Genomic DNA, 22,644 nt, shown 5'->3' on the forward strand with positions numbered 1-22,644 from the left:
ATCTTAAACTTAGCAAGGTTTTAAAAGAAGATTTTAAAAAATAATGCTAGGACATTAAGTTTAGAGATCTTTGGTTTTAATATTACCTATCAGTTTCCCATTTGGTGCATAGAGATTCCAGTTATTATCTCACTACATCTTACACTGATTTAAAAAAAAAAAAATCTAATAAGACAGGTTTACAGAAGTATTACAGATTTTTGTAATGCAATATAGAGTTAAACCATGACAATGAATTATTGTTTGCAACTTCTATATTAAGAAAAATCCTTAGATGAATTGTATGCAGCTTGGCATTATTGTAACGTAGTAGAAGGCTTGATAGTAGCATTGCAATACAGGTATGTGGTATTTTAAAGGAAAAAAAAATTGAGGAGGGGGCCTAGGATGGAATTTCTTTCTAGTCTATGACCGTTCTTTAATAGCAAAGGGAGGAACTAACTGATTTCAAACGTGGTACGAATACTACGCTTGTTCTTTTGGCACAGGGCCTGAGATAGGATCACAAGCCAACAACATTCTTTTAAAAGACACGAGTATAATGTAACCGTGTCACCAGGCTCTAGGGGAGGGAGGGGGGAGCTTGAATTTTATCCGAAAGGAAGTTCTCCACTGCAGTAGCAATTCTGTACAGAAGGATGAAGTCTCACAGGTACCAGTGGTTGATTAAAAGGGTGAAAAGGATTTCTATTAATGCATTTGTTTTCTTTCCCAACGCAGGTGTGACTCATGCAATGGGAGGCAGAGGAGGCCTGAACAGAGGAAATATTAGTTAAATGATCTGTAATTACAGCTGTGTGTACAAAAGTGCCAGTTTGCCTGTGGTTGCTTTAGTGTGTGATGAAGCTAGAGCTTAAAGCAGCGTTTTATACTTAGGTTTGTGTGCACACATTTCAATGTCTTTATTAATAAAGTTAGACAAAATGTCAACATTCAAATGGCATCTTTTTTTTTAAAATCCTCTGCTGTGCATCACTTGCTAGGACAGTTGTACCAGTCTTTGGAGACAGTCTTTCCTGTGAGAGCCGTAATAGGTCTTGCTGTTCTTTTGCCAATGTCCAAACTGTAGTACCGATCTGAAATGAAGATATGTCAGAATTAAATTCCAGAAACTACATTTAGTACATGGAAAGATTCCTGAAGTTAAAGCCTTCCTTTTAAATTTCATTTAGGCATGAATAACAAGGTTTTTCATTCCACATACATATATGGAGTTGAGAGGCTATAACAATGAATTTTTGTCCTCAACTTTATTTTTTATATGTCCTTTGTTGTGTTTAGCTAAGTTTTACAGTACTGCTAATAATTATATCTGTCCCAAGAACAGGGGGTAGGGAGGAATAGTCTTATACTGCTAGAACACAGAAATAGTCTTAAGAATGTGGAAATAAAACAAACTAGAAACAAAACAATCCTGCACTGACTACCAAAGTGGGAACGCTGTGATCCCTGAGTGTGAATTGGCCTATGTTAAGTTTAGGAATTAGATCATACTGGCAGAGACTTCCTTGAGTATCCTCTATTGGATATGGCTAGTTCTTGGAGCTTTTTTTTCTGAACAATCCAGAAAATTCTGGATTCTGGCTAGAGGGAAAGGATCTACCTAATCTGGGATCATAAATATTTTTTTCCTGTGAAGCAAAGTGGTTCATGTCCCTCCCTTTTTTGTTTTGTCAGAAACATAGTTCCATGGAAGCCAGTGAAAAAACTATCCATGTGTAGTGGTCCAAGGACTTCAATCTCTCATTAATATAATTCTGCATTGAAGTGTCAGTTTTTTTGTTGCTTTATGAGCCTGAACTCTTACAGCGATGCATTCTGCAGTTGACTGGTTTGAATCATTGTACCTTGTTGCTGCTAGTTGTCCTGTAACTACTGATTTTTTTATTAATAGAAATATCCCTCGATTACAGGCAACGTTTTAATTCTCAGGACGCTGTAGCAGTCCTTAAAATTAGTCTTGCAGAACCACAAGTGATAACCTCACGCTTCGGAAAGCTGAGAGATACATGGGCTGCTTTCTTCCCCATCCCTTAGTCTTTTGAGATATATAGTACCTTGTGTTAGCTTTAACTTACTGTAGGAGAAGGCATAATAATCATAGCCATCTGGCTTGTTGTAGTTGGGTAGCGATATAGTTGAATGAATCACTTTGGGGAGCCCTCTCCAGTAGGCAGTCATCTTGATTTCCTTCCGCAAAACTCCTGCAAGCAAAAGAAAACTGAATTTAGGAGGTGTTGCAGCATGTCTGCTGTACGTGTAATCTACAGCGAGCGGGATCTATTGGATCAAAAGATTTTAAAACTACTATATTTTAAAGAAATGGAACAGAATGTTGTGTTTCAGAAACTACTAAGATTAAAATGGTTGTATAAAAGAAACTTAATAAACGTTAAGTTACCAGATGGATACGGGTTGACTCTGACGGTCTGAATAATGGTTGGCATTCTTATTGCACGTTGAAAGCGTCTCCTTATTATAAGTCTTGGGATGTGAGCTGGGTATCTTATGGTAACGTGGGTTCTTCTTTGACACTTCTTGGCTGGTTCTTGTTTGTACACATACTGTTGCATGTTGCCATCTAAAGTAGACATTTGTTTCATTTGGTTAAAAGAAAAACAACCAAAAAATACACCCAAAAACCTCCCAAACCGCCAGCTAGATCAGATATGAAAATGTCATTGGTATCACTGCTACACGCAGGAAGGCAATAGCATCATTTTAATACAGCTACAGCTGTGGCAGCCTTCAGCTTTTAATACCTGTTCCTACATTTTCAGATTAAAAAAAAAGCCTTGCTATCTAAATCCAACATGTGCTTCTACGTGTAGTCATACCCCCTGCAGGCTCATTACTGTTATGCTGGTAAGTACAATTCCAGGGGAACTGCTTTTGCTGCCATCAGTCCTATTTATCCTGTCAAGGAAAGGGTAAGACCATCGTTTTAGGCTGCATGAGAGGAGGGCTAGAGTCCAGAAAAGGATTTGCATTTCATTACCATCTGCTTTTTAAATTCAGATAACAATTCTTAAATGTTGGCAGTACATCATTCATACAAGGAAATTACATTAATTTAAAATATTAAATAAGGAGGAAGATTTCCATACATAATTATGAACTAGTAAGATTAAAGCCTTCCCTTCCCTAATTAACTTGAGACTAAAATAGTTTTACGACCAGATAAAACTGATTTTTATGTTTGCTACAATGCTGGATTCTGTCTCTTATGGTCCTGGCTATTTTAAAATGTGGTTAAAGGTCTGTAAGTACTAATACAAATTTTTAAAGCTTCAGGCTCACTCTGACATCCCTTATGTTTCTGTTTTTGAAAGAAATACATCTTTCAGTGAAGAGAAGCTGGGTTTTAAGGCAACTCAAGCACCTTTTGTTCATCTGTGAAATTCTGAAATATGAGACATACCTTTTTTGATAAAATAAACAGCTTCTGGTCTGCTGTTGTATCTTGCCACAGGGAGGGCTGCTGCTATTTTCCCACTTAGCCCTGCAAATCCGTTCGCAAGAGGTTTGGGATAGCCTTTATCCATAACCCCGTTAGTGAAACGCCAGTAGAGGGGACCCTGATGATTTAAGGAAAAAAAAATGAGCTTCAGAGGAAATTAATTCTTGGTGATTGAGCTTCAACACAGAGATGAAAAATAATAACAATAGCATTTTGGTAATGACATTGTACAACTGACTGGAGCCACTACATCCATTAAAAAGAGGAAAAAAAATTTACAACTTCATAACATACCTCCTCTGCAGTCTTAACACCACCTTTGAGTAGGGATAGAGTACCTTAGAAACGAATGTTAAGGGTGGTTACTGAACAAAGCAGTTTGCTTTCTAAATCTCTAAATTTTCACGGGCAGAAAAAGCTGCTTCAATTCCAGGGCTGAATGATTAATTGGGAAATAACTGTGTAATGTCTTTAATATGGTGTGTGCATTTCATTATCATCTTTCAGGAAGGGAAATGTATTAGGAACAAATTTAGGCCACGTTTGGGCAAGGGAAAGACACGATAAATACCTGTATTTTTAAAGAGCTGGATTTTTTGAAGTGTGGCTCATATAGAATCACAGAATTGTTTTGGTTGGAAAGGACCTTTAAGATCATCGAGTCCAACCATTAACTGCTGGCACTGCCAAGGCCCCACCACTAACCAGTGTCCCTCAGCACCACATCTACATGGCTTTTAAATCCCTCCAGGGGTGGGGACTCCACCACTGCCCTGGGCAGCCTGTGCCAATGCTTGATAACCCTTTCTGTGAAGAAATTTTTCCTGGTATTCAATCTAAATATTACTCGATGATCAGTTATTCTGTCAGTGCTTTGTCTCCTAGCTAATTACAGGGGAAAAAACACTGAACTGATGTTTTTCCTGATAAGCACCATCTCAGGGCAGAGGAGGAGGGGCTGAGGGAGAGACACCAAACTTCACCCACAGCCTTCAAACCCACCACGCTGTTTGAAAACGCAGTTTGCTCTATAAAATAAGCAACACATCCCCAGAGCGACTCAAGACGACTCTTCTGCGGGGCTGCACTGCAGAACCTGCACCTTTGTTAAGCTGATTTGCCCCACACATTCGCGCTCCGGGCTCCCCACCTTGATGAAGAAGGTCTTGCCGTCGCAGTTACACCTGGAGAAGACGGCGTCGATGGGGGACGGGATGCCCCAGCCCTCGCTGATCCGGCGGGGGCTGGTGCTCGGCGGGTTCCTGCCGTTCAGCAGCCAGTAGTAGTGACCTGCACAGCGGGAGGGGACACGGTGAAACACATGCGGACCGACGGACGGACAGACGGGAGACAGGGGGCCAGGCCGTGCTGGGCGGGAAAGGCTGCCGCGCTCAGGCGTCCCTTCGTGAGGGCCCCGGGGTGCTGAGGCGGTTCCAGGGGTAGGGCTGGGCCGGGGCCAGTGAGGAGGAGGAGGAAAGGAGGTGGGCCGGGGCCTTACCTACCTCGGAAGACGGCCAGGGTGCCGTTGGGCAGGGCCACCATGCCGTCTGCAGGCTTCCCACTGCACAGATCCTTCTCGTCCTTCTTCGCTGCAAAACACCAGCGGTTTGGGTTTGTTAAACATCTAACAGGAGGTGCGTTACCTGCCCACCCCCCGCAGGGCCGCGGCTGGTAAATGTGGCGGCTTGGGTCGGGCCATGCTCAGGGCTCTCTGTCCTTGTCGTGCAAAGGGTTTAATTACTCATTTGAGAGAGATTCTGGGAAAGTATGGCTCTCGTGTGTTGGTCCCGGGAGTGCAAGACCTGCCGTTTGCCTCACTAGGTGTGGATATCATCACTTGTGGCTTGCCTGAGTACCTGTAGTTCAGAAAAAGACCTATAAATGCATCGTACGCTACGTTCCTCATTTAATTTCTTCATGCTCTGGGATGGTCACCTGATGTTCACTCTAAGCTGCCCTAGTGGGTTCCCTTCCCTCTCCCTTATTTCTTAAAAAAGCATTTACCTTTGGACAAAAATCCAAGTATTTTTCATCTAAAATGCTTTTCTTTTTTTTTTCCCCCCCTCCAAAATATCTGTCAATATATGATTGAAAAAAATGCCCAAGAACCTGCAGGCTATATCTGATTAAAATAAATAGTAAGGACATGAAAAATGTGGCAAAATTCACAGAGAAAAGAGAATACAAGGAAAAGACTTCTTGTCTGTCTTACGTGACATTTTTTGTATATGACTACAAAGTGCCAGGTTAGGTCCTGTGAGCAATGGTGGATATGCAGCCTGACTCCCTAGCAATGTTTCACGGGACTTAGAAATGGATCTTCTTTTTCTTGACTTTTTTTTCTCTTTGCATCTTCTACAGTACTTCCAGCAAACGTTTTTCAGCAGGACCAATTACTGAAACCAATTACTGAAACAAGATCACGCTCTAAACTACATGGAGAATTTCTATAACATCATAATTGAAAATTCAGGATGCTGACAGGTGTAGCACCGTGGTCATGGCTGGGCACTGGGACAGGAGTGCCACGTTCTTCTGGCATCAGATAGAAAGATCTTGTGTGTCCTTCACTCACGTGTTTTGTTGTGCTCTGTGGTGGAGTTATTGGTGCTTTTGTACCTACTGAAATGCAATTACCTTGTGTTTCTCCAGTTAAAACTGGCAAGTCCGCAGTCTCTATTAAAGGCTTGTTGTTTATCTCAGGCTCTTCTTTTACTGGCAGAGTTCCAGGGTCAGCTGGATGAGGCTCATCTCTTGTGTCATTAACCTCCTGGAAATGAATAGTTGGCTTGGATGTCCCTTTAGAAACAATAAACATTTCTTCTATGGTGTCTTTTTTCTCTCTTGTAGCGGTCTCTTTGGTAACTGCAGTCTCCTCTCCCTTGTCAATGCTAGGGGCCTTTTCAGTGGCGTCTTGCATTTCTTTTCCAGGTGCAATGCTAGTTTCTTTGATGGTCATTACCTCATTTTTACCAGCTGGTGTTGTCTCTACAACAACAGAAGTAGTAGTTGTTATCTCTTTGGCTGCTGCTGTTACAGGCTGCTTAGTTTCCATAGTTGTGTCTTTCTTAGTTGTTACAATCACCCTGGGTTTAGAAGTTGAAGCTGTTTTGGCAGTTGTGGTCAGTACAGTGGGCTTGGGCATGGGAGTTGTAGCTGCTGTTGTTACAGTCGCTGTTGCCACGGGGCTTTCTTCTTTTTTAGCTGTTAAAGTGTCTTTTGGTCTGGGAGTCTTGGCTTGTTTAGCTGGGGTTGCTTCTTTTCCTGCAGCTGTTGTTGCAGTATTTCTGTCTGCAGTAGTTGCTTCCATTTCAGCTGCCTTAGTGACAGCTTGCTTGGCTGTAGGAGTTGTGTTTGGAATCTCGTCCTTACCTTTAGGAGGGTCATCTGGTTTAGCCGTTATCACTGTAGTTACAGTAGTTGTGTCTTTCCTACTTGTTGTTAAAATGTCTTTAAGCAGAGTAGTTTTGTCGTTCTTGGGTGTTGTTCTCTCTTTGTTCACCGTGGTTGTTTCTGGTTTAGTTGTTGGCTTTTGGGTTATAGGAGTAGTAACAGTTTTAGCTGTTGTTTTGTCTTTTTCCTCAGTTATTGTTACAACCTCAGTAGCCCTAGCTGCAGTTACCCCTGGCCTTTGCACTGCTGTAGTTGTGCTGGTTGCTACTTTGGGTGCCGGAGTTGTAATTTTCTTCTCTGCTGTCGTTTCTGAAACCGTTGTCTCTGCTTCAGGTACAGGTGTTTCCTTCCTAGTTGTGACCACCTCCCTGCTTTGAGTGGTTGCGTCTTTTTTAGAGGTTGTTACTACTCCAGGGACTGTAGTTCTCACTGCAATGGGTGTTGTTTTCTGTATGGCAGTGGTGTCAGCCTCAGTGGCTGCAGGGGGAGTGCCCTTGGCCTTAGGGGTGGTGGGAGAGTCTGCCTCTGCCTCCTCCACTTTAGGGCTGCTGGGAGAGTCAGCCTTGGTTGTCGGTGCCACTGGGGTTGTGTCTTTAGGTCTGGGGGTGGTGGGAGAGTCTGCCTTAGTTGTTGGTGCCTCTGGCGTTGTCTCTTCAGGTTTAGGGGTGGTGGGAGAGTCAGCCTTGGTCGTTGGTGCCTCTGGAGTTGTGTCTTCTGCTTTGGGGGTGGTGGGAGAGTCTGCCTTGGTCGTTGGTGCCTCTGGGGTTGTGTCTTCAGGTTTAGGGGTGGTGGGAGAGTCTGCCTTGGTCGTTGGTGCCTCTGGGGTTGTGTCTTCAGGTTTTGGGGTGGTGGGAGAGTCAGCCTTGGTCGTTGATGCCTCTGGGGTTGCGTCTTCGGGTTTGGGGATGGTGGGAGAGTCAGCCTTGGTCGTTGGTGCCTCTGGGGTTGTGTCTTCGGGTTTGGGGGTGGTGGGAGAGTCAGCCTTGGTCGTTGGTGCCTCTGGGGTTGTGTCTTCAGGTTTGGGGGTGGTGGGAGATTCTGCTTCGGTCATTGGTTCCTCTGTGGCCTCAGGGGTTGTATCTTCAACCTTAGGAGTCGTGGGAGAGTCTGCCTCAGTCATTGGTGCCTCTGTGGCTTCAGGGGTTGTCTCTTCAGGTGCGGGGGTGGTGGGAGAGTCTTCCTTGGTTGTTGGTGCCTCTGGGGTTGTCTCTTCAGGTGCGGGGGTGGTGGGAGAGTCTTCCTTGGTTGTTGGTGCCTCTGGGGTTGTCTCTTCAGGTGCGGGGGTGGTGGGAGAGTCTTCCTTGGTAGTTGGTGCCTCTGGGGTTGTGTCTTCAGGTTTCGGGGTGGTGGGAGAGTCAGCCTTGGTTGCCGGTGCCTCTGTGGCTTGAGGGGTTGTTTCTTCTGCTTTGGGGGTGGTGGGAGAATCTGCTTCAGTCATTGGTTCCTCTGTGGCCTCAGGGGTCGTATCTTCAACCTCAGGAGTCGTGGGAGAGTCTGCCTCAGTCATTGGTGCCTCTGTGGCTTCAGGGGTTGTCTCTTCAGGTGCGGGGGTGGTGGGAGAGTCAGCCTTGGTTGTTGGTGCCTCTGTGACTTGAGGGGTTGTGTCTGCAGGTTTGGTGGTGGTGGTAGAGTCTGCTTCAGTCATTGCTTCCTCCGTGGCCTCAGGGGTCATATCTTCAACCATGGGAGTAGTGGGAGGGTCTGCCTCAGTTTTAGGTGCCTCTGTGGGCACAGCAGTTTCCTCTTCATCTTCTGGGGGGTTGGTGTGAGACTCTGCCTCAGCCATTGGGTCCTCTGTGACTTCAGGTGTTGGCTCTTCAGGTTCGGGGGTTGTGGGAGATTCACCCTCGGTTGTTGGTGGCTCTGTGGCCTCTTGGGTTGTGTCTTCAGGTTTGGGGGTGGTGGGAGAGTCTGCCTTGGTCGGTGGTGCCTCTGAGGTTGTTTCTTCAGGTTTGGGGGTGGTGGGAGATTCACCCTTGGTTGTTGGTGGCTCTGTGGCCTCTTGGGTTGTGTCTTCAGGTTTGGGGGTGGTGGGAGAGTCTGCCTTGGTCGGTGGTGCCTCTGAGGTTGTTTCTTCAGGTTTGGGGGTGGTGGGAGATTCACCCTTGGTTGTTGATGCTTCTGTGGCCTCTGGGGTTGTGTCTTCAGGTTTGGGGGTGGTGGGAGAGTCTGCCTCGGTTATTGGTTCCTCTGTGGCCTCAGGGGTCATATCTTCCACCTTAGGGGTGGTGGGAGGGTCTGGCTTGGTCGTTGGTGCCTCTGTGGCTGCAGGGGTTGTTTCTTCAGGTTTGGGGGTGGTGGGAGGGTCTGCCTTGGTCGTTGGTGCCTCTGTGGCTGCAGTGGTTGTGTCTTCAGGTTTGGGGGTGGTGGGAGCGTCTGCCTTGGTCGTTGGTGCCTCTGTGGCTGCAGGGGTTGTCTCTTCAGGTTTGGGGGTGGTGGGAGGGTCTGCCTTGGTCGTTGGTGCCTCTGTGGCTGCAGGGGTTGTGTCTTCAGGTTTAGGGGTGGTGGGAGGGTCTGCCTTGGTCGTTGGTGCCTCTGTAGCTTTAAGGGTTGTCTCTTCAGGTTTTGGGGTGGTGGGAGAGTCAGCCTTGGTCGTTGGTGCCTCTGGGGTTGTGTCTTCAGGTTTAGGGGTGGTGGGAGAGTCTGCCTTGGTAGTTGGTGCCGCTGTTGTCACAGGGGTATCTTTGTGAGCTGTAGTGGTCTCTTTGGTAGTTGTTGGTTTTGTGGTAGTACTTGTAGTAGGTGGCAAACTGGGTTTTGGACTAGGTGTAGTTGCTTTGGTTGGTGTGGTGGTATCAGGGTGTTTTGTAGTTGGAGCAGGAGTGGTCACTTTGTTTTCCAGTTCACTGCCAGTATCTATGAGAACAAATACACATTAAGACATTAGAATTGCAGGGCATGCACCTATTGCATATTAATTTATTATACTGATCAGAAATAGCTACTTATCTTTTGAATAGCAATAGTTATTTTTATGGTCTCTGCTCTAAAAGCCTTCTGTGTAAAATTGCACTTAATTAGCTGTGAAGTGGTTGAAACATTTATTTAAACTGGCCAAAAATAAAAGGATATGTGGAAACCTAATCCCAGAATGTTCGGGATTGGAAGGGGCCTCAAAAGATCATCTAGTCCAATCCCCTGCCGGAGCAGGATTACCTGGGTCATGTCACACAGGAACGCGTCCAGGCGGGTTTTGAATGTCTCCAGAGAAGGAGACTCCACACCCTCTCTGGGCAGCCTGTGCCAGTGTTCAGTCACCCTCACTGTAAAGAAGTTTTTCCTCATATTTATGTGGAACCTCCTGTGTTCCAGCTTGCACCCATTGCCCCTTGTCCTGTCAAGGGATGTCACTGAGCCTGGCTCCATCCTCATGACACTTGCCCTTTACATATTTATAAACATTAATGAGGTCACCCCTCAGTCTCCTCTTCTCCAAGCTAAAGAGACCCAGCTCCCTCAGCCTCTCCTCATAAGGGAGATGTTCCACCCCCTTAATCACCTTCGTGGCTCTGCGCTGGACTCTCTCTAGCAGTTCCCTGTCCTTCTTGAACTGAGGGGCCCAGAACTGGACACAATATTCCAGATGCGGCCTCAGCAGGGCAGAGTAGAGGGGGAGGAGAACCTCTCTTGACCTGCTGACCACACCCCTTCTAACACACCCCAGGATGCCACTGGCCTTCTTGGCCACAAGGGCACACTGCTGGCTCATGGTCATCCTGTTGTCCACTAGGACCCCCAGGTCCCTTTCCCCTCCACTGCTCTCCAACAGGTCTGTCCCCAACTTGTACTCATACATGGGGTACATTTAATGTAAATTGGTAAGTGCTAGTTTATGGACTTGGGTAACTGTCAAAAGATAAATAATTTAGAAGAGCCAAACTAACCTGGGATGGGTTAAATGTGAATTCCTTTTGCCTGCATGGGACTTTGCAGCAGCTTAGCTAAGTTTTAAGTAACCCTTTTTGCTGTCTACCATTACAACTAAATTGGCGTTTGTTTCTTGAAAACCTGAAAAAAACAAGTGCAGCATCATGTGGTTTGGGGCCATGTTCAGCTTTTGAACAAATCTAAGCTGTTGCTGATGGTCACGGCCTGATGACTGTTAGCAGCTCTGATGCAGTGCCTCTCCCAGCAGACTGGAAGAACTTATAATACTGCAGTGTGAGAAATAGTCCCTGTGTAAATGTGTTGTAGAAACAGTGCGGTATGAGCAGAGCGTTACGGAACAGGCTTTCCTCACACCCAATGTGTCTGAAATACCGTATGCCAAGTGGGATCCTGTTAATGCCGATTTGAATTTCCTTAATTTTGTTTTATTTGACCTGCTATATTGATTTTTTGTAATAGGAAATTGCCACAGCAGAAAGGTAAGTACTCCAAATTTAAAATAAAAATTTAAAAATGTAAGGATTATAATATTGGCCAAAATTGACTTCAAGTCTCGTTTCATACTTGTTTCTTCAGGTTTCAAGTTCAAACTGATCTCCCAAGTTATCACTTAAAATGCTGGAACAGAATATCAAAGAACACAGGAAAGCAACATGTTTTCCATTCAGAAAAAATAAATTATATGTGTTTTCTGAAGCTGCCTGAGATCTGGCTTGATTAAATTTAGAGAAACCTGCTAGGAGACTTTCCTGTCCTGGTCCTGTCACTGTCCCAAGACATAACACCCTTCCTGTTCCAGCCATGGACTTGGTCCAAAACTGACAATGGTGCGTAACGTATTTTTGGCAGATGTGTGTGAAAATCCAATAGAGACACAGGAGACATCACCACAGTCCAACGTCTGTGTTAAGTGAACTCTCCAAAGTCAGTATCCTGAGGTCTAGGTGAGGTAATTAGTTTATAAACTGAGCAGTTCCAAGCTTGGTAACTGTCTGGTAATGTCTCGCATAGGCTTTCTATTTCTGGAGCAGGAAAATGCCCTTTAATGTTCCTTCAGGTAACACCCATCCTGTTTCATTCATAGCTTCCCTACCTTCCATAACTTCATGGGGCCATGTTACTACCTCTGGCTTCTTTTCTTCATTTTTGGGTGACTTTGTTGGTGTGTATGCTGGAGGAGTCTTAGGTGATGGCTTTTGTGTGTGTACTGAAATAAAATAATCTGTTAATGGGAGCGTTTTTCTTTATAGGTGCTCTGTAAGAAGAAAGTGATTGCAAAATTTCAGTGACCATCTTCCATATAAATCTAAGTTTCTTCCTATCTTTAGGATTCTTTAAAGTATTATTCAGGGGAGAGAGGAAAAATACCCTTTGGATCTCCAAGTGTTTCGTCATAGATGGGAGAAATGTGTTTCCTGGAAGTTTGAGGTGGGGCATTCTTTGCTAACATGAATTTTGAGGTGGGAAAAGGATGAATTCTGAGTGGAGCTCTACATTCTGAAAATTTGTCTAATTTCACTTTGTCAGCTTGTTTTTTTTGACGACAGATGTCTTGGGGCTTACTCACTACAGTGTATCTCTGAGAGCTACCATATTACCCAAGCATTTACTTGGATAATCCCCTGAAGTAGTTATATACCCCCTGAGGTTTACTGTAGTTTTTCAGATGTGATAATTCTGCACATAACTGATCATTTCAGAGAGACATCTTGAAAGCAATTGTTTCCTTGAAAGAGACAGAAGATACAAAGTAGGCATGGACCAAAGAAACAACACAAGGTCTAAGTATTAAGCTAACTTCTAGTAGGTTAAATTTTAGGAGAAACTGGAGGTTTGTGTTCAGATTTTTCAAGTCTGAAGATTGCATGAAATTTCGCTTGCGTCCAGTAAGAGCCAGAAAACATGTTTTAATTCATTCTTGGGTCAAATTGTACAATTGGAAGTGAGACCCTCTCTTCCCACTAATGTAGCCTTGTAGAAGGTTATTGTTAGTTGTGAAAAAAGCGTGATGGAGCTCAGGGTACCTGCAGGATGTTTTTCATTCAACTAAAGGACCTGCTGACTACCATCGGTGTGTGTAATCAGCTTTTTACAAAAGGGGTAGTACTGTTGTCTCATAAGGTGATGACCATGGTATCAAAGGGTTTATGTCCATAGCAAGCTAGTAGTCAAAGGAAGTAAGGCTGGGTGTTGGACTATATCCTGCACCTTTTATTGAGAAAGAGAGAAATTGAATAAAATCCCTTTGGGAGCTGACTCACCTTTCAGAGGAGTCAGTAGCAGGGTGGGGGGGGAATGTTTGATCAGTCCTTAACTGTGTGTGCGTGTGCGTTCGGGGGATATAGGGCTTCTGGAGGACAGGAAAGTGTGCATTGTAAACTTAGCTCCACAGCACAGAGTAAGGTGTTCAGAAGATGCAGAAACAGCAAAATGAAAGGTCACTGTGTGGCCTTAAGTTATTGCATGATTCCAAAAGGTTTAACAGGTTTCTCAGTTACTCACACATAGCGAAAATACCGAAGTACTGAGTACAGTTGTAGGCTGGGTTTTGGGGATTTCCTGTTGGGTTTTGTTGAGATTTTTTGACAAAAAATAATAGCAAACCTAAGTAACTAAAATACTAGAAGAAACTCTCTAAGATTAGGAGCAGTTGATTAACTTTTCATTACATTTGAACTGAAGAACGAGTGAAAGAGCTAACTGTGTTTTGTGAGCGTTCATGCGTGCTAAGCTCCAGCAGAAAGAGGGAGGAGTTAAGTAACCCCAAAGGCAGCAAATTCACCTCAAGACACTCGTAAGACATTTATCCTCTTCTAGACATCTGTCTCCATTCAGCCCTCATCTGGGGCTAAACAATAACCAGCTGTTTTATCACCCAATGACCCCTCCCCAGCCGTGCAAGGGAATCGGGAGAAGGAAAGGAGACCCGTGGGGTCAAACCAGATGCCAGATGTCAAACCCTGCGAGCACCACAGCTTCAGCGACAGCACGACGGTCACAAGGAATGGGAGAGAGGCCTCAGGAGCAGGATGACGGGTGAGACCCTCTAGGGATGGCAACCATTGAGAAGAGAGGGGCCGTCCCCAGCAAACTTTCCAGTTTATAGAGAGCGTGACGTTTATGGGATACTTCTATTGGCCAGCCTGGGTCAGCTGCCCTGGCTTTTGCTCCTCCTGGCTTTAGCACCTGGCTACCTTGAAACTGCTAACGGCCTTGAGCACTGTGGAAACCCACATACCGTGGCTGGCCATGAACTAAAAAGTTGTCTTATCAACTTTGTTCCCTTTGTATCGGGTGCTGCAGTCTTCTCAAAAATGCAGCTTTCCTGAACAGAGAATTGACTCTATGATCCTATCCCAGTGAAACCAGGACAACATCCAACCAAAAAATGCTGAATACAGAGTCTATTTCAGTATAAATTACTATATAACTGAGTAGCAAAACCAAGCTGCTGTACCAGCACTTGGGGACTGGGAGTGGTTCGTAATGTGAACCAAACAATAATCCATAACTGGTCTTGTTTGTTAAACTGCACGCTTTGGAAATGGGCTGCCTTGGAGGGCGTCTGGTCTGTGAATGCAGCAACCCAGTGCCAAGGCATATTTGCCAAGTGTGTTCACAGAAATGAATTTAGGTCCATAAGTAGCAGAAAGTTTAAGGACATGATGAAATGAAACATATTCTGTTGGTGTTTTCTAGACTAGAACTCAATTGCTGGTGTCATTAAAGCTACATGAAGGTGAAACTGCTCCTCCAGATCTGTGCCTTAGTGCTCATCTAACAAAAAACCGTCAGGTTCTGCAGTGAAGGACACAATGAAAAGAAGTGACTGTGGGTCAGAGTAATCCTTCCCTGAACTGAATTTGCAGCCTAGAGGTTAAATGTGCATTAAAATTCCTCTTTCTGCAGTGTGAATGTGTAACTGCTTCTAACCAGGCAGATCACAGAATCAATCAGGTTGGAAGAGCCCTCTGGGATCATCGAGTCCAACCATTGCCCTCACACCACCATGTCACCTAGACCATGGCACTAAGTGCCATGTCCAGTCTTTTCTTAAACCCCTCCAGAGATGGTGACTCCACCACCTCCCTGGGCAGCCCCTTCCAATGTCTAATGACCCTTTCTGAGAAGAAATGCTTCCTAATGTCCAACCTGAACCTCCCTGGCAAAGCTTGAGGCTATGTCCTCTTGTGCTTGCCCCAGAGGACAGGTTTCTATGTTGGGCTGCTCTTCCCTTTTGGGATTTGAGGTGGGGAGGGTCTAGGACATCTCTCTATATATTCTGCCAGTGACTGCAGTAACCCAAAGCAAGTGGTCTGGAGGTTCAAGTAGTGCTATCACACTGCACGGAGTAAGTATTCTCCACTTTTGGGTGGGTGGGGAATTTAAGGGAGTGGGACCTTCCTTCATTACTACTTTTTTTGTAAGATGAACTAGGCTTTTTACTGCAATGTGTTGTTCACCCCCCGCAGCTTCTGTCCTTGAATTCTATTATTGATGTAACTTCAGCAGCATGAGTGGAAGTGCAGATGCAAAACCTGGCCTTACACATGTTATTCTGGGTGGCAGTTCTGATAGTGAATTAGAGTATGGCTAGTGCCAAAAGAGGCTAACGCAAAATAAAACTTCACCCTCAGAATTCGTATCTTGGAGATGACTTCCACTATATCTCCCTGTATGCGTCCGTGAAGTGGTCATGCTTGAGAAAATGGCCAATTTATTTTTGAAATTAGATTTTGTTATTTTTGTTTTGTTTTTTTTGTTTCGTTCAGTAGCTGATGTCTTGTGTCCTAAGAAGCCTTCACAGTTAATGTTTTATGATAATGCAAAGCATCTCCACTTAAATACATCTAGGAAAAATATAGTGAGAAAAGAATTTCTTACCCTCTTTACAGTGTTGCGTGTAGTCTGGGCAACATTTTCCATATCTATCACAGTCTGCATCACAGTCACACTCTCTTCCTCTTTCAAAGGCTTCGGAGCAACGTCCTCTGCAGGAGCCTGCTGCATGAGGCAGAACAAGAGAGTTAGTATTTCTGGCTAGCTCACATTTAACGCTGGGACCTTTCTACAGTGAAGTCACTTGCTTAAGCTGTCGTAAAGAACAGCTTCATAAAATCAGGTGTTTGTTCTGGTGTGATCCAGAACTTGTTTGTGTAATTGTGGGGTTTGGATCAGGCCGTACAACCAGAACCGCACTTTGCCATTGCACTATATTGAGACCATTTAGAACTCATAGTGGCATAAAATGTGACCTCAGAGTTCACTTTAGCTAGGTCCCACCACAGAAGGTTTCCATTTCCCTAATCAAATGGCAGTTATCTCAAGAACAGTGTTTAAATTCTGGGTTGGGGTTTCAAAAAGGTGTTCATCAGGGTACCACTTTGCACCAACAGCAGTTCTGAAAAATTAAGTCATGTCCAAGAGTACCTGCTGTCTCTGGGCATATACTGCGACTTAATTGCGTGAATGAGTTAACAAAGTTACACAGAGTGACTATTTTTGAAACGTTATCCCAGTCTATTTAATACGGTTCTTAAAATATTAATACTAAAAGAATATCTACCATGTTTTGATGTAATTAATAGCCACATGCTTTTAATATTTCATTATTGATTAGCTTCTGACAGTTAACACTTCTTCTGACTTCTAACACTACAGTGCTTCTGTTTCATATCAAATAACAACCAAATTGTTTTGGAAAAGGTGTGCACAGCTATTACAGACCAGCAAAACATGCTTGCTGTATTTTTCAAGGACAAAATTTGACCCTAAACATTTACATCGCATCACAATCTAATATTTATTAACATTCAGTAGTACCTTTAATAGGTACTTAGTTAACTGTTAAATTGAAGTGGTTTTGTTAGACTTGAAGTGGATATTTTTGGAGGATGCTCAGCATCTCACAGAATTGAGCCAACACTCAGCTGTCACTTGGCACTTCCAGAATTTACCATACGATCGGTTATTCTTGTCCTGTATCATTTCTGCACATAAGTCTCTACTGAAGTCATTGTTTTTGTGGCACACAGGGCATAAAATGATATTTTACAATTCATTCACTATCTAGCAAAATTAGGATTAATGTACAGGCAGATTCTGAACATCTTTTGACCAGTGTAGATGTAGAGTGAGTCTGTTGATGCCAGTGGAATCACCCCACATTCACAGGTGAGAATTGTTTTTATTTTATGATGTTAGGGCTGGTTTTATTCATAAACAATGTCTGGCATTTCTCTAAGTTAGTCAGCATCGATCACACACTAACTGAGCACCAGTCCTTGATCAGACTGCCTGCATTCTTTAAGGATGGCACCTACTGTGCTTGCCTGAATTTAGTGATTTAAGGTAGAACAGCGAAGACTTCCTATTAAATGCTTTGTAGATTCCAGAATAGAATCCGGCCCATAATTGGCATTTTAGGGAGTGCTGTGTGTTTTGAACAACACTTGGCCTGTGTTACTGGATCTAAGAGGTCTTATCTTACACCTGTAATCTTACTAGAACTGCATTGTAGTGTAACAAACTGCAGTTATCTAAATCACTGATATTTTTGACATTGGTGATTCATAAGAAAATATTTTTTAACTCTCAGTAAACCAGTTTGAAATACCTGTATTTATTTACACTATACAGTTTTGCATATAAATAAAGCATATAAAATAATACTCATCCAAACATCTCCTCCATCAAACTCTGGAAATGGTTCTGATCCAGAGTAAATTTCTACCCATGGAAGGATTCCCTCTGACTTTGGATTAGACGCTACAGCTTCCACACTTCTTAAATTTGAGTTGGAACATCACAAAATTTCTTCCTGGAAAACCCTGAGTTTGCTTTTACCATTTTTAGATAAGAGACAGTACAAATGCCTAGGGAGAAAACAAGCAGTAGGTAAACTCTTTCCCCCCTCTTGCCTAGCTCTGCTCTTCCGAAAAGCAAAATCCTTTGCTCGGTGATAACCTGTGGATAGACAATTTTCTTTGAATGGGTTGCGAGAGGTTATCACCGAGTTTTTGAGGGGGAGAACAATACACGTATGAGAGGAGAACAAGGACAGAGCGAACGAAAAGAGACATTTAAGCATTCAGAGGGGAGACGCTGGTGTGGCAGGGAGCTGGAGCAAACAGGAGGGGAAGTCTTGCCGATAGGAACTGGCTGTGTTTGGGAACTTACCCACTGTGCAGACTTTCGTGAAGTCAGGGCAGCACTCCATGTAGTGTTGACAGTTAAAATCACAGTGGCAGTCATGCTCTCTAGAATACCTTTCCCCACATCTCCCTGTACAGCTTGATAAATCTAAAATTACACAACACTGGTGTAAACGCTGCCAAACCGAAATGGTACGTAAAGAATGGCTGAATGGGTCATTAGAAAATGGGTCATTAGAAAGGGTCGTTAGCCATTGGAATGGGCTGCCCAGGGAGGTGGTGGAGTCACCATCTCTGGAGGTGTTTAAGAAAAGACTGGACATGGCACTTAGTGCCATGGTTTAGTTGCCATGGTGGTGTCAGGGCAATGGTTGGACTCGATGATCCCAGAGGGCTCATCCAACCTGATTGATTCTGTTGGCAAAGTAGGAAGATTTATCTTTTTTTTTTCTACAGAATGCCATTTCTTCACTTGGTATTGCAGAAACTGTGGGCCCGGTGCAACCCCACCTGAAGGCATGTGGATCAGAGGTTTGCTCTGAGCCAGCCTGAGGACCAACAGCAGTGCACTCAGGTCAGAGGCTAATTTATCGTGTTTCTCCTGAAGATTAATGAATCCCTGAGATTAATGAATCATTCCGTAGTATGGCAACACCGGTTCTGGCATCCAAACTAGCCCTTGCAGTTTTACCTTAAGCAGTGCATCAGCCAGGCACTATATTGTTTTGCAGACTTATTCTCCATCTTAATTCACCCTACGTATGGTTACAGATGTGCGCCCGCACCGCCGTACCTGACAGACTCATTTTACTTTTTGTAATGTTCTATGTAATAACAAAATAAAACCAGTTTTGCCTGCAAACTGGTGAGCACTGTCATAATAAATACAGCTCCCTGTAGTCATTTTTATTGGCAGTTTTCAAAATCTGCTTGCCCTCTACACTATTTTTTTCTCTGAGGTCAGAAAATAATTTGGTATCAATTCTGAGGTTAGGAACAGTTGGGATCTAGTCCTGCAATCTTCTATAAAGTACTTTCTGATTGTTAATTAGGAGATTACTTATGAGCAGAGTAACATAAAAGCTCATCCCACAATGGCTTTACTGCTAGACTGCTGTAGTGTTGGAAAATGCTAGACAATAATAAATGGTGCAGTACCTTCTACTGCCAGATCAGATATTCACCCTGAAACAACTCCCCTTCCTACGTGAAATCTCTACTAACATAACTCGCTAACAGCTTCTTCTGGAAATGAAACATGCAGGACCACAAGTGAAGCGCCCCTAAATACAAACAAAGAAGCTGAACAATCAGCAAGCTAAAACAGAGTTCAGATAATCGGCTGAAACATTGAGGAATAACAAGAAAATAACAAGAAATAACATATAGCACAACACAACACCAAAGACAATTTATAACAGCACACACTCCACGTGTGTGTGTATGTGAAGGAAGACTATGGGATAACAAATAATTATCATATATTGTGATTTTCAGCAGTTAGGTATAATGTTTGTTACCACTTCTGTACAAATAATGAAGCGGGACTAGGGAATAAATGGAGAAGTTAATCCACTTAAATTAATGGGCTCTTAATAGAGGAGTTGAAAATAGAAGCTAAGCAACTTCCTCTATGGATATGTGCCCAAAATATTGTACCCTTCTTGCCTTGTGGGAAGAAAATATAGATAAGTCCCAAAAGTAACACATTTTCATTCATTTATTTGCTTTAAGTTTATGACTTGTAAGTTATGAAGTTACTTCTAAGGAAATTGCCTAAAAGGTTCTAGTTGCTGTTGGCAAAAGTCTTGATTTTTGCTGAAAATAGCAGGAGGGCTCCCATCAACTACGGAGGGTGCAGTGTCAGACTGCTCTGCCCTGCAGGCCCAATCTAACATCTGCTGTGCCCTGATGAGCTGCTCAGATATCCAAATCTTATGTTTTCTACTATCGAGTAGTAATAAATCATTTTTTACCAGTAAGTAATACACAATTTTATCACTATAATCTAATAGCTCCTTGAGAACTGTGACAGCACAGGACTTTCCAGGCTGCGAGATCTTCTGTTTCTTCATAACAATGCTACCTCAGTTTAGAAATCAATTACAGAGCTTTGAGAGTAAATAAAAATCTGTAGTATTAGACAAATAATTGCCAAAGTTGACCTCAGTGGTGATAATAACAGTGCATTTAATGGCAAAGCACTTAGCACAGTATAGACATTCCTTTCCCCGAGCCTATTGTATTTAAATATTTCTGACCAAATTATACGTATATTCTAATTTTAGGTTCTTGCTTTAATCATACTGCAAATCACTTGGGCTGAATATGTCAGCCTGAGGGCAACAGAATCTGTAAGATATGTCTACAGAAAAAGTACGTTCATACACATTTTGCATGATATTCACATTTATATGGTATTCCTCCAAAAAAAGAGGACCATGCTGTACCAAAATATATTTATGAAAATACTCAGTGATGATAAAACTGAATCATAATGCCTGTCTGAAGGAATATAAAGTTCTAGAACTTAGTATTTTTATGAAGATGCATTTGAAGCATTTTTAGTATTTGCCAGATATCCTAGACACCCTCCCTTCGACTTTGTATGTTACAGTACCTTCAGAAGACACTTCTTGAATCAAGGACAGTGAAAGGATCACCAGGGATATGCAAAGTATGTTCCATATGATCATTGCTTTCAGGTACGACATCATCCCTAAAAAGAAATAATCTCACATCAGTACAAGCAGTTCAATTAATCAGTTCATAATTTTAAAAAAATTGCAGTGCATATCTTTATACATAATGCTAGTTTAATAACAACATAAAATTACTAAAATTATTCAAGGACAAATTGCTAATTTAGAATTACTCCATAAATTCTCTCTTGGTTTTTATTCGATGAGCTGTTAAGCTCTGTAGTAAGACTAGGAAAATTCATTATTAAAAAATAATGGAAATAATTTGTTGCAGAATTCTATTACGTGAAAACTGCAGTCACAGTCTTCTTTTCACATGGATGCACTTCAGTGCAACAGTTTCTAAGGTTATAATACTGATAAATATAAATGTAAAGTTAAAAAAATACTGTCAAAACATTAGTTATGAAGCAACGTAATTTTATACACCATAATCTATCATTGAAATATTAGTGTTTAAATATGTCAAATGGAAATGTAGGATCAAAGTAAATCTTCCTTCAAAAGGAAAACTTGTCTGGTTTTTCTGTTCCAGTTCATCATTTTCCTTTTGCAGAAGAGCACTTTGATGAAAATGCTCAGAATAGAGATAGGTATTACACTTACCTAACAAAGAGTATGTCTGATCTCAGTGATGGTTCAGATGCCTTATATATTGCTTTGTAACTCTGCTGGGGTTAACTAATTAGACAGCTTGTTAAACAAAACTGCCAATGACAGCTTATGACAGCAAACTTTCCACATGAGTTGGAAGAGGTCCCAGATGACTAGACTAACACAACATCTGGAAAATACTCCCATTAAGAAAAATGATTACAGAAAGAAACTAAATAGGGACTTACTAGTCAAAACACATTTTGATTACTGACTGAAGTGAACAAATTGTCCTGAATGCATCTGGAAGGCATTAGATATTATTGCATAGTAATAAAAAAATCATTATAGGCAAATGCTGAGTATATTTTCTTTCCTGTCAAATGCAGCTTAGGTGACAGTAGCCTAAAATTATGTAGTATTATCTGCTACTGATGTTGTATCTTCTCCAAAAAGTTTTGAGATCTACTTTGTGCAGTCATAAGTAATGTGCACTGAATATATAGTACTTTTCCCTGAACTGAATGGAAACTTTGCCAAGGTATTGGCTAGAAACCAAAGAATTTAGTTGAATCTCAAATTTATTTAATATATTATATATAAAGCATCAAAAATGAATGAGAGAGACTTAAATTGTTTCAGTGGTCTTTGTGTTTATTAGTTCCAGATTCAGGGTACTGGAAATGGTTATTTGCAAATGTCTCTCAGAGCTAAAGGAGGTTTCCATTGAAACTTTTAATGGTCCTGACTCTCAGAGTTTGAGGGGGATTTTTAATTCAGAAACTATCCTAAAGGCCAGGGAACTTTAATACTTCTGTCTTATGATATTACTTGAATCCCAGAGTAATTCTGTTACCCCCAAATAATAAATATGGTATAATATGCATTGATCCCAATTGTGGAAAGCACTTAAGCATGAGCTTGAGTCTCTTAAGGAAAAAAATGTAGACACCTCTAAAAGGAGTGGGTTTGGACATGTGCGTCAATGTTTTCCTCACTTGGTCCAATGACTGTGCAGCTTTAGTATTTTTATGCTAGAATTTCTTTCTAATTTCTGTACTATCACAATAGAGGCAGTTTCATTCAATCTTTCTGCATGGTGGATGCTTCTAATTGCTCTCATATCACAGCCATGCTTCAATTAATTTATTCCAGTCAATGACAGAGTGCTTTTTCATTGCTCTAGGAACACATATAATCTTTTTAAAAGTTCCTAGAGTTATTTAGAGAAGTATTAAGTGGGAGCACTTACATAGTGTTGATTTGCTGTTCACGGTTCTCTGCCCACTGCCAACCTGCTTATGAAGTAACTATTACTCTACTTTGTGGAAAAGGGAACCCAAGGCTCTAAGATTTTATGGAGTTTATTCAAGGTAATACAAAGAAGGAAATATATATTACATGTCTTATAACAAGAACTTCAACACTGTCTTTAGTGGAACACACTATAAGC

At 42.4% G+C, this 22,644-nt stretch overlaps 2 protein-coding genes across 5 annotated transcripts in view; one reads left to right on the forward strand and one right to left on the reverse strand.

Moving 5' to 3' along the window:
- The window catches only part of TPR (translocated promoter region, nuclear basket protein), a 45,866-nt gene extending 43,457 nt beyond the window's left edge, over positions 1 to 2,409 (forward strand). For all 4 annotated transcript variants that reach the window (XM_068416786.1, XM_068416789.1, XM_068416790.1 and 1 more), the window contains exon 51: positions 721 to 2,409. In XM_068416786.1, the coding sequence (XP_068272887.1) occupies positions 721 to 776 (56 nt within the window). In that variant the 3' untranslated portion in view covers positions 777 to 2,409. The remainder of the gene's footprint in view (positions 1 to 720) is intronic.
- On the reverse strand, positions 973 to 17,995 carry PRG4 (proteoglycan 4). Its single transcript, XM_068416740.1, has 11 exons — positions 17,921 to 17,995; positions 15,626 to 15,745; positions 13,003 to 13,091; positions 12,110 to 12,156; positions 6,098 to 9,709; positions 4,963 to 5,049; positions 4,611 to 4,750; positions 3,422 to 3,578; positions 2,402 to 2,581; positions 2,079 to 2,204; positions 973 to 1,076 (listed from the first exon to the last, which is right to left on the reverse strand). The coding sequence occupies exons 1-11, from the start codon at positions 17,993 to 17,995 to the stop codon at positions 973 to 975; spliced, it is 4,737 nt and encodes a 1,578-aa protein (XP_068272841.1).
- Between the last annotated feature and the right edge of the window lie 4,649 nt (positions 17,996 to 22,644).

Source organism: Nyctibius grandis, chromosome 21 (assembly GCF_013368605.1).
Source record: "Nyctibius grandis isolate bNycGra1 chromosome 21, bNycGra1.pri, whole genome shotgun sequence".
NCBI classification, from domain to species: domain Eukaryota; kingdom Metazoa; phylum Chordata; class Aves; order Nyctibiiformes; family Nyctibiidae; genus Nyctibius; species Nyctibius grandis.

Excerpts from the sequence above, each read along its gene's own strand:
- PRG4 (XM_068416740.1), bottom strand. The coding sequence starts at position 17,995 with ATGACTGCCACTGTGATTTTAACTGTCAACACTACATGGAGTGCTGCC. Across the intron at positions 4,751-4,962 it reads CACCCTGGCCGTCTTCCGAG|GTCACTACTACTGGCTGCTG; the intron begins GTAGGTAAGGCC and ends CCCGCTGTGCAG. Across the intron at positions 1,077-2,078 it reads TTATTATGCCTTCTCCTACA|ATCGGTACTACAGTTTGGAC; the intron begins GTAAGTTAAAGC and ends TCTTCATTTCAG.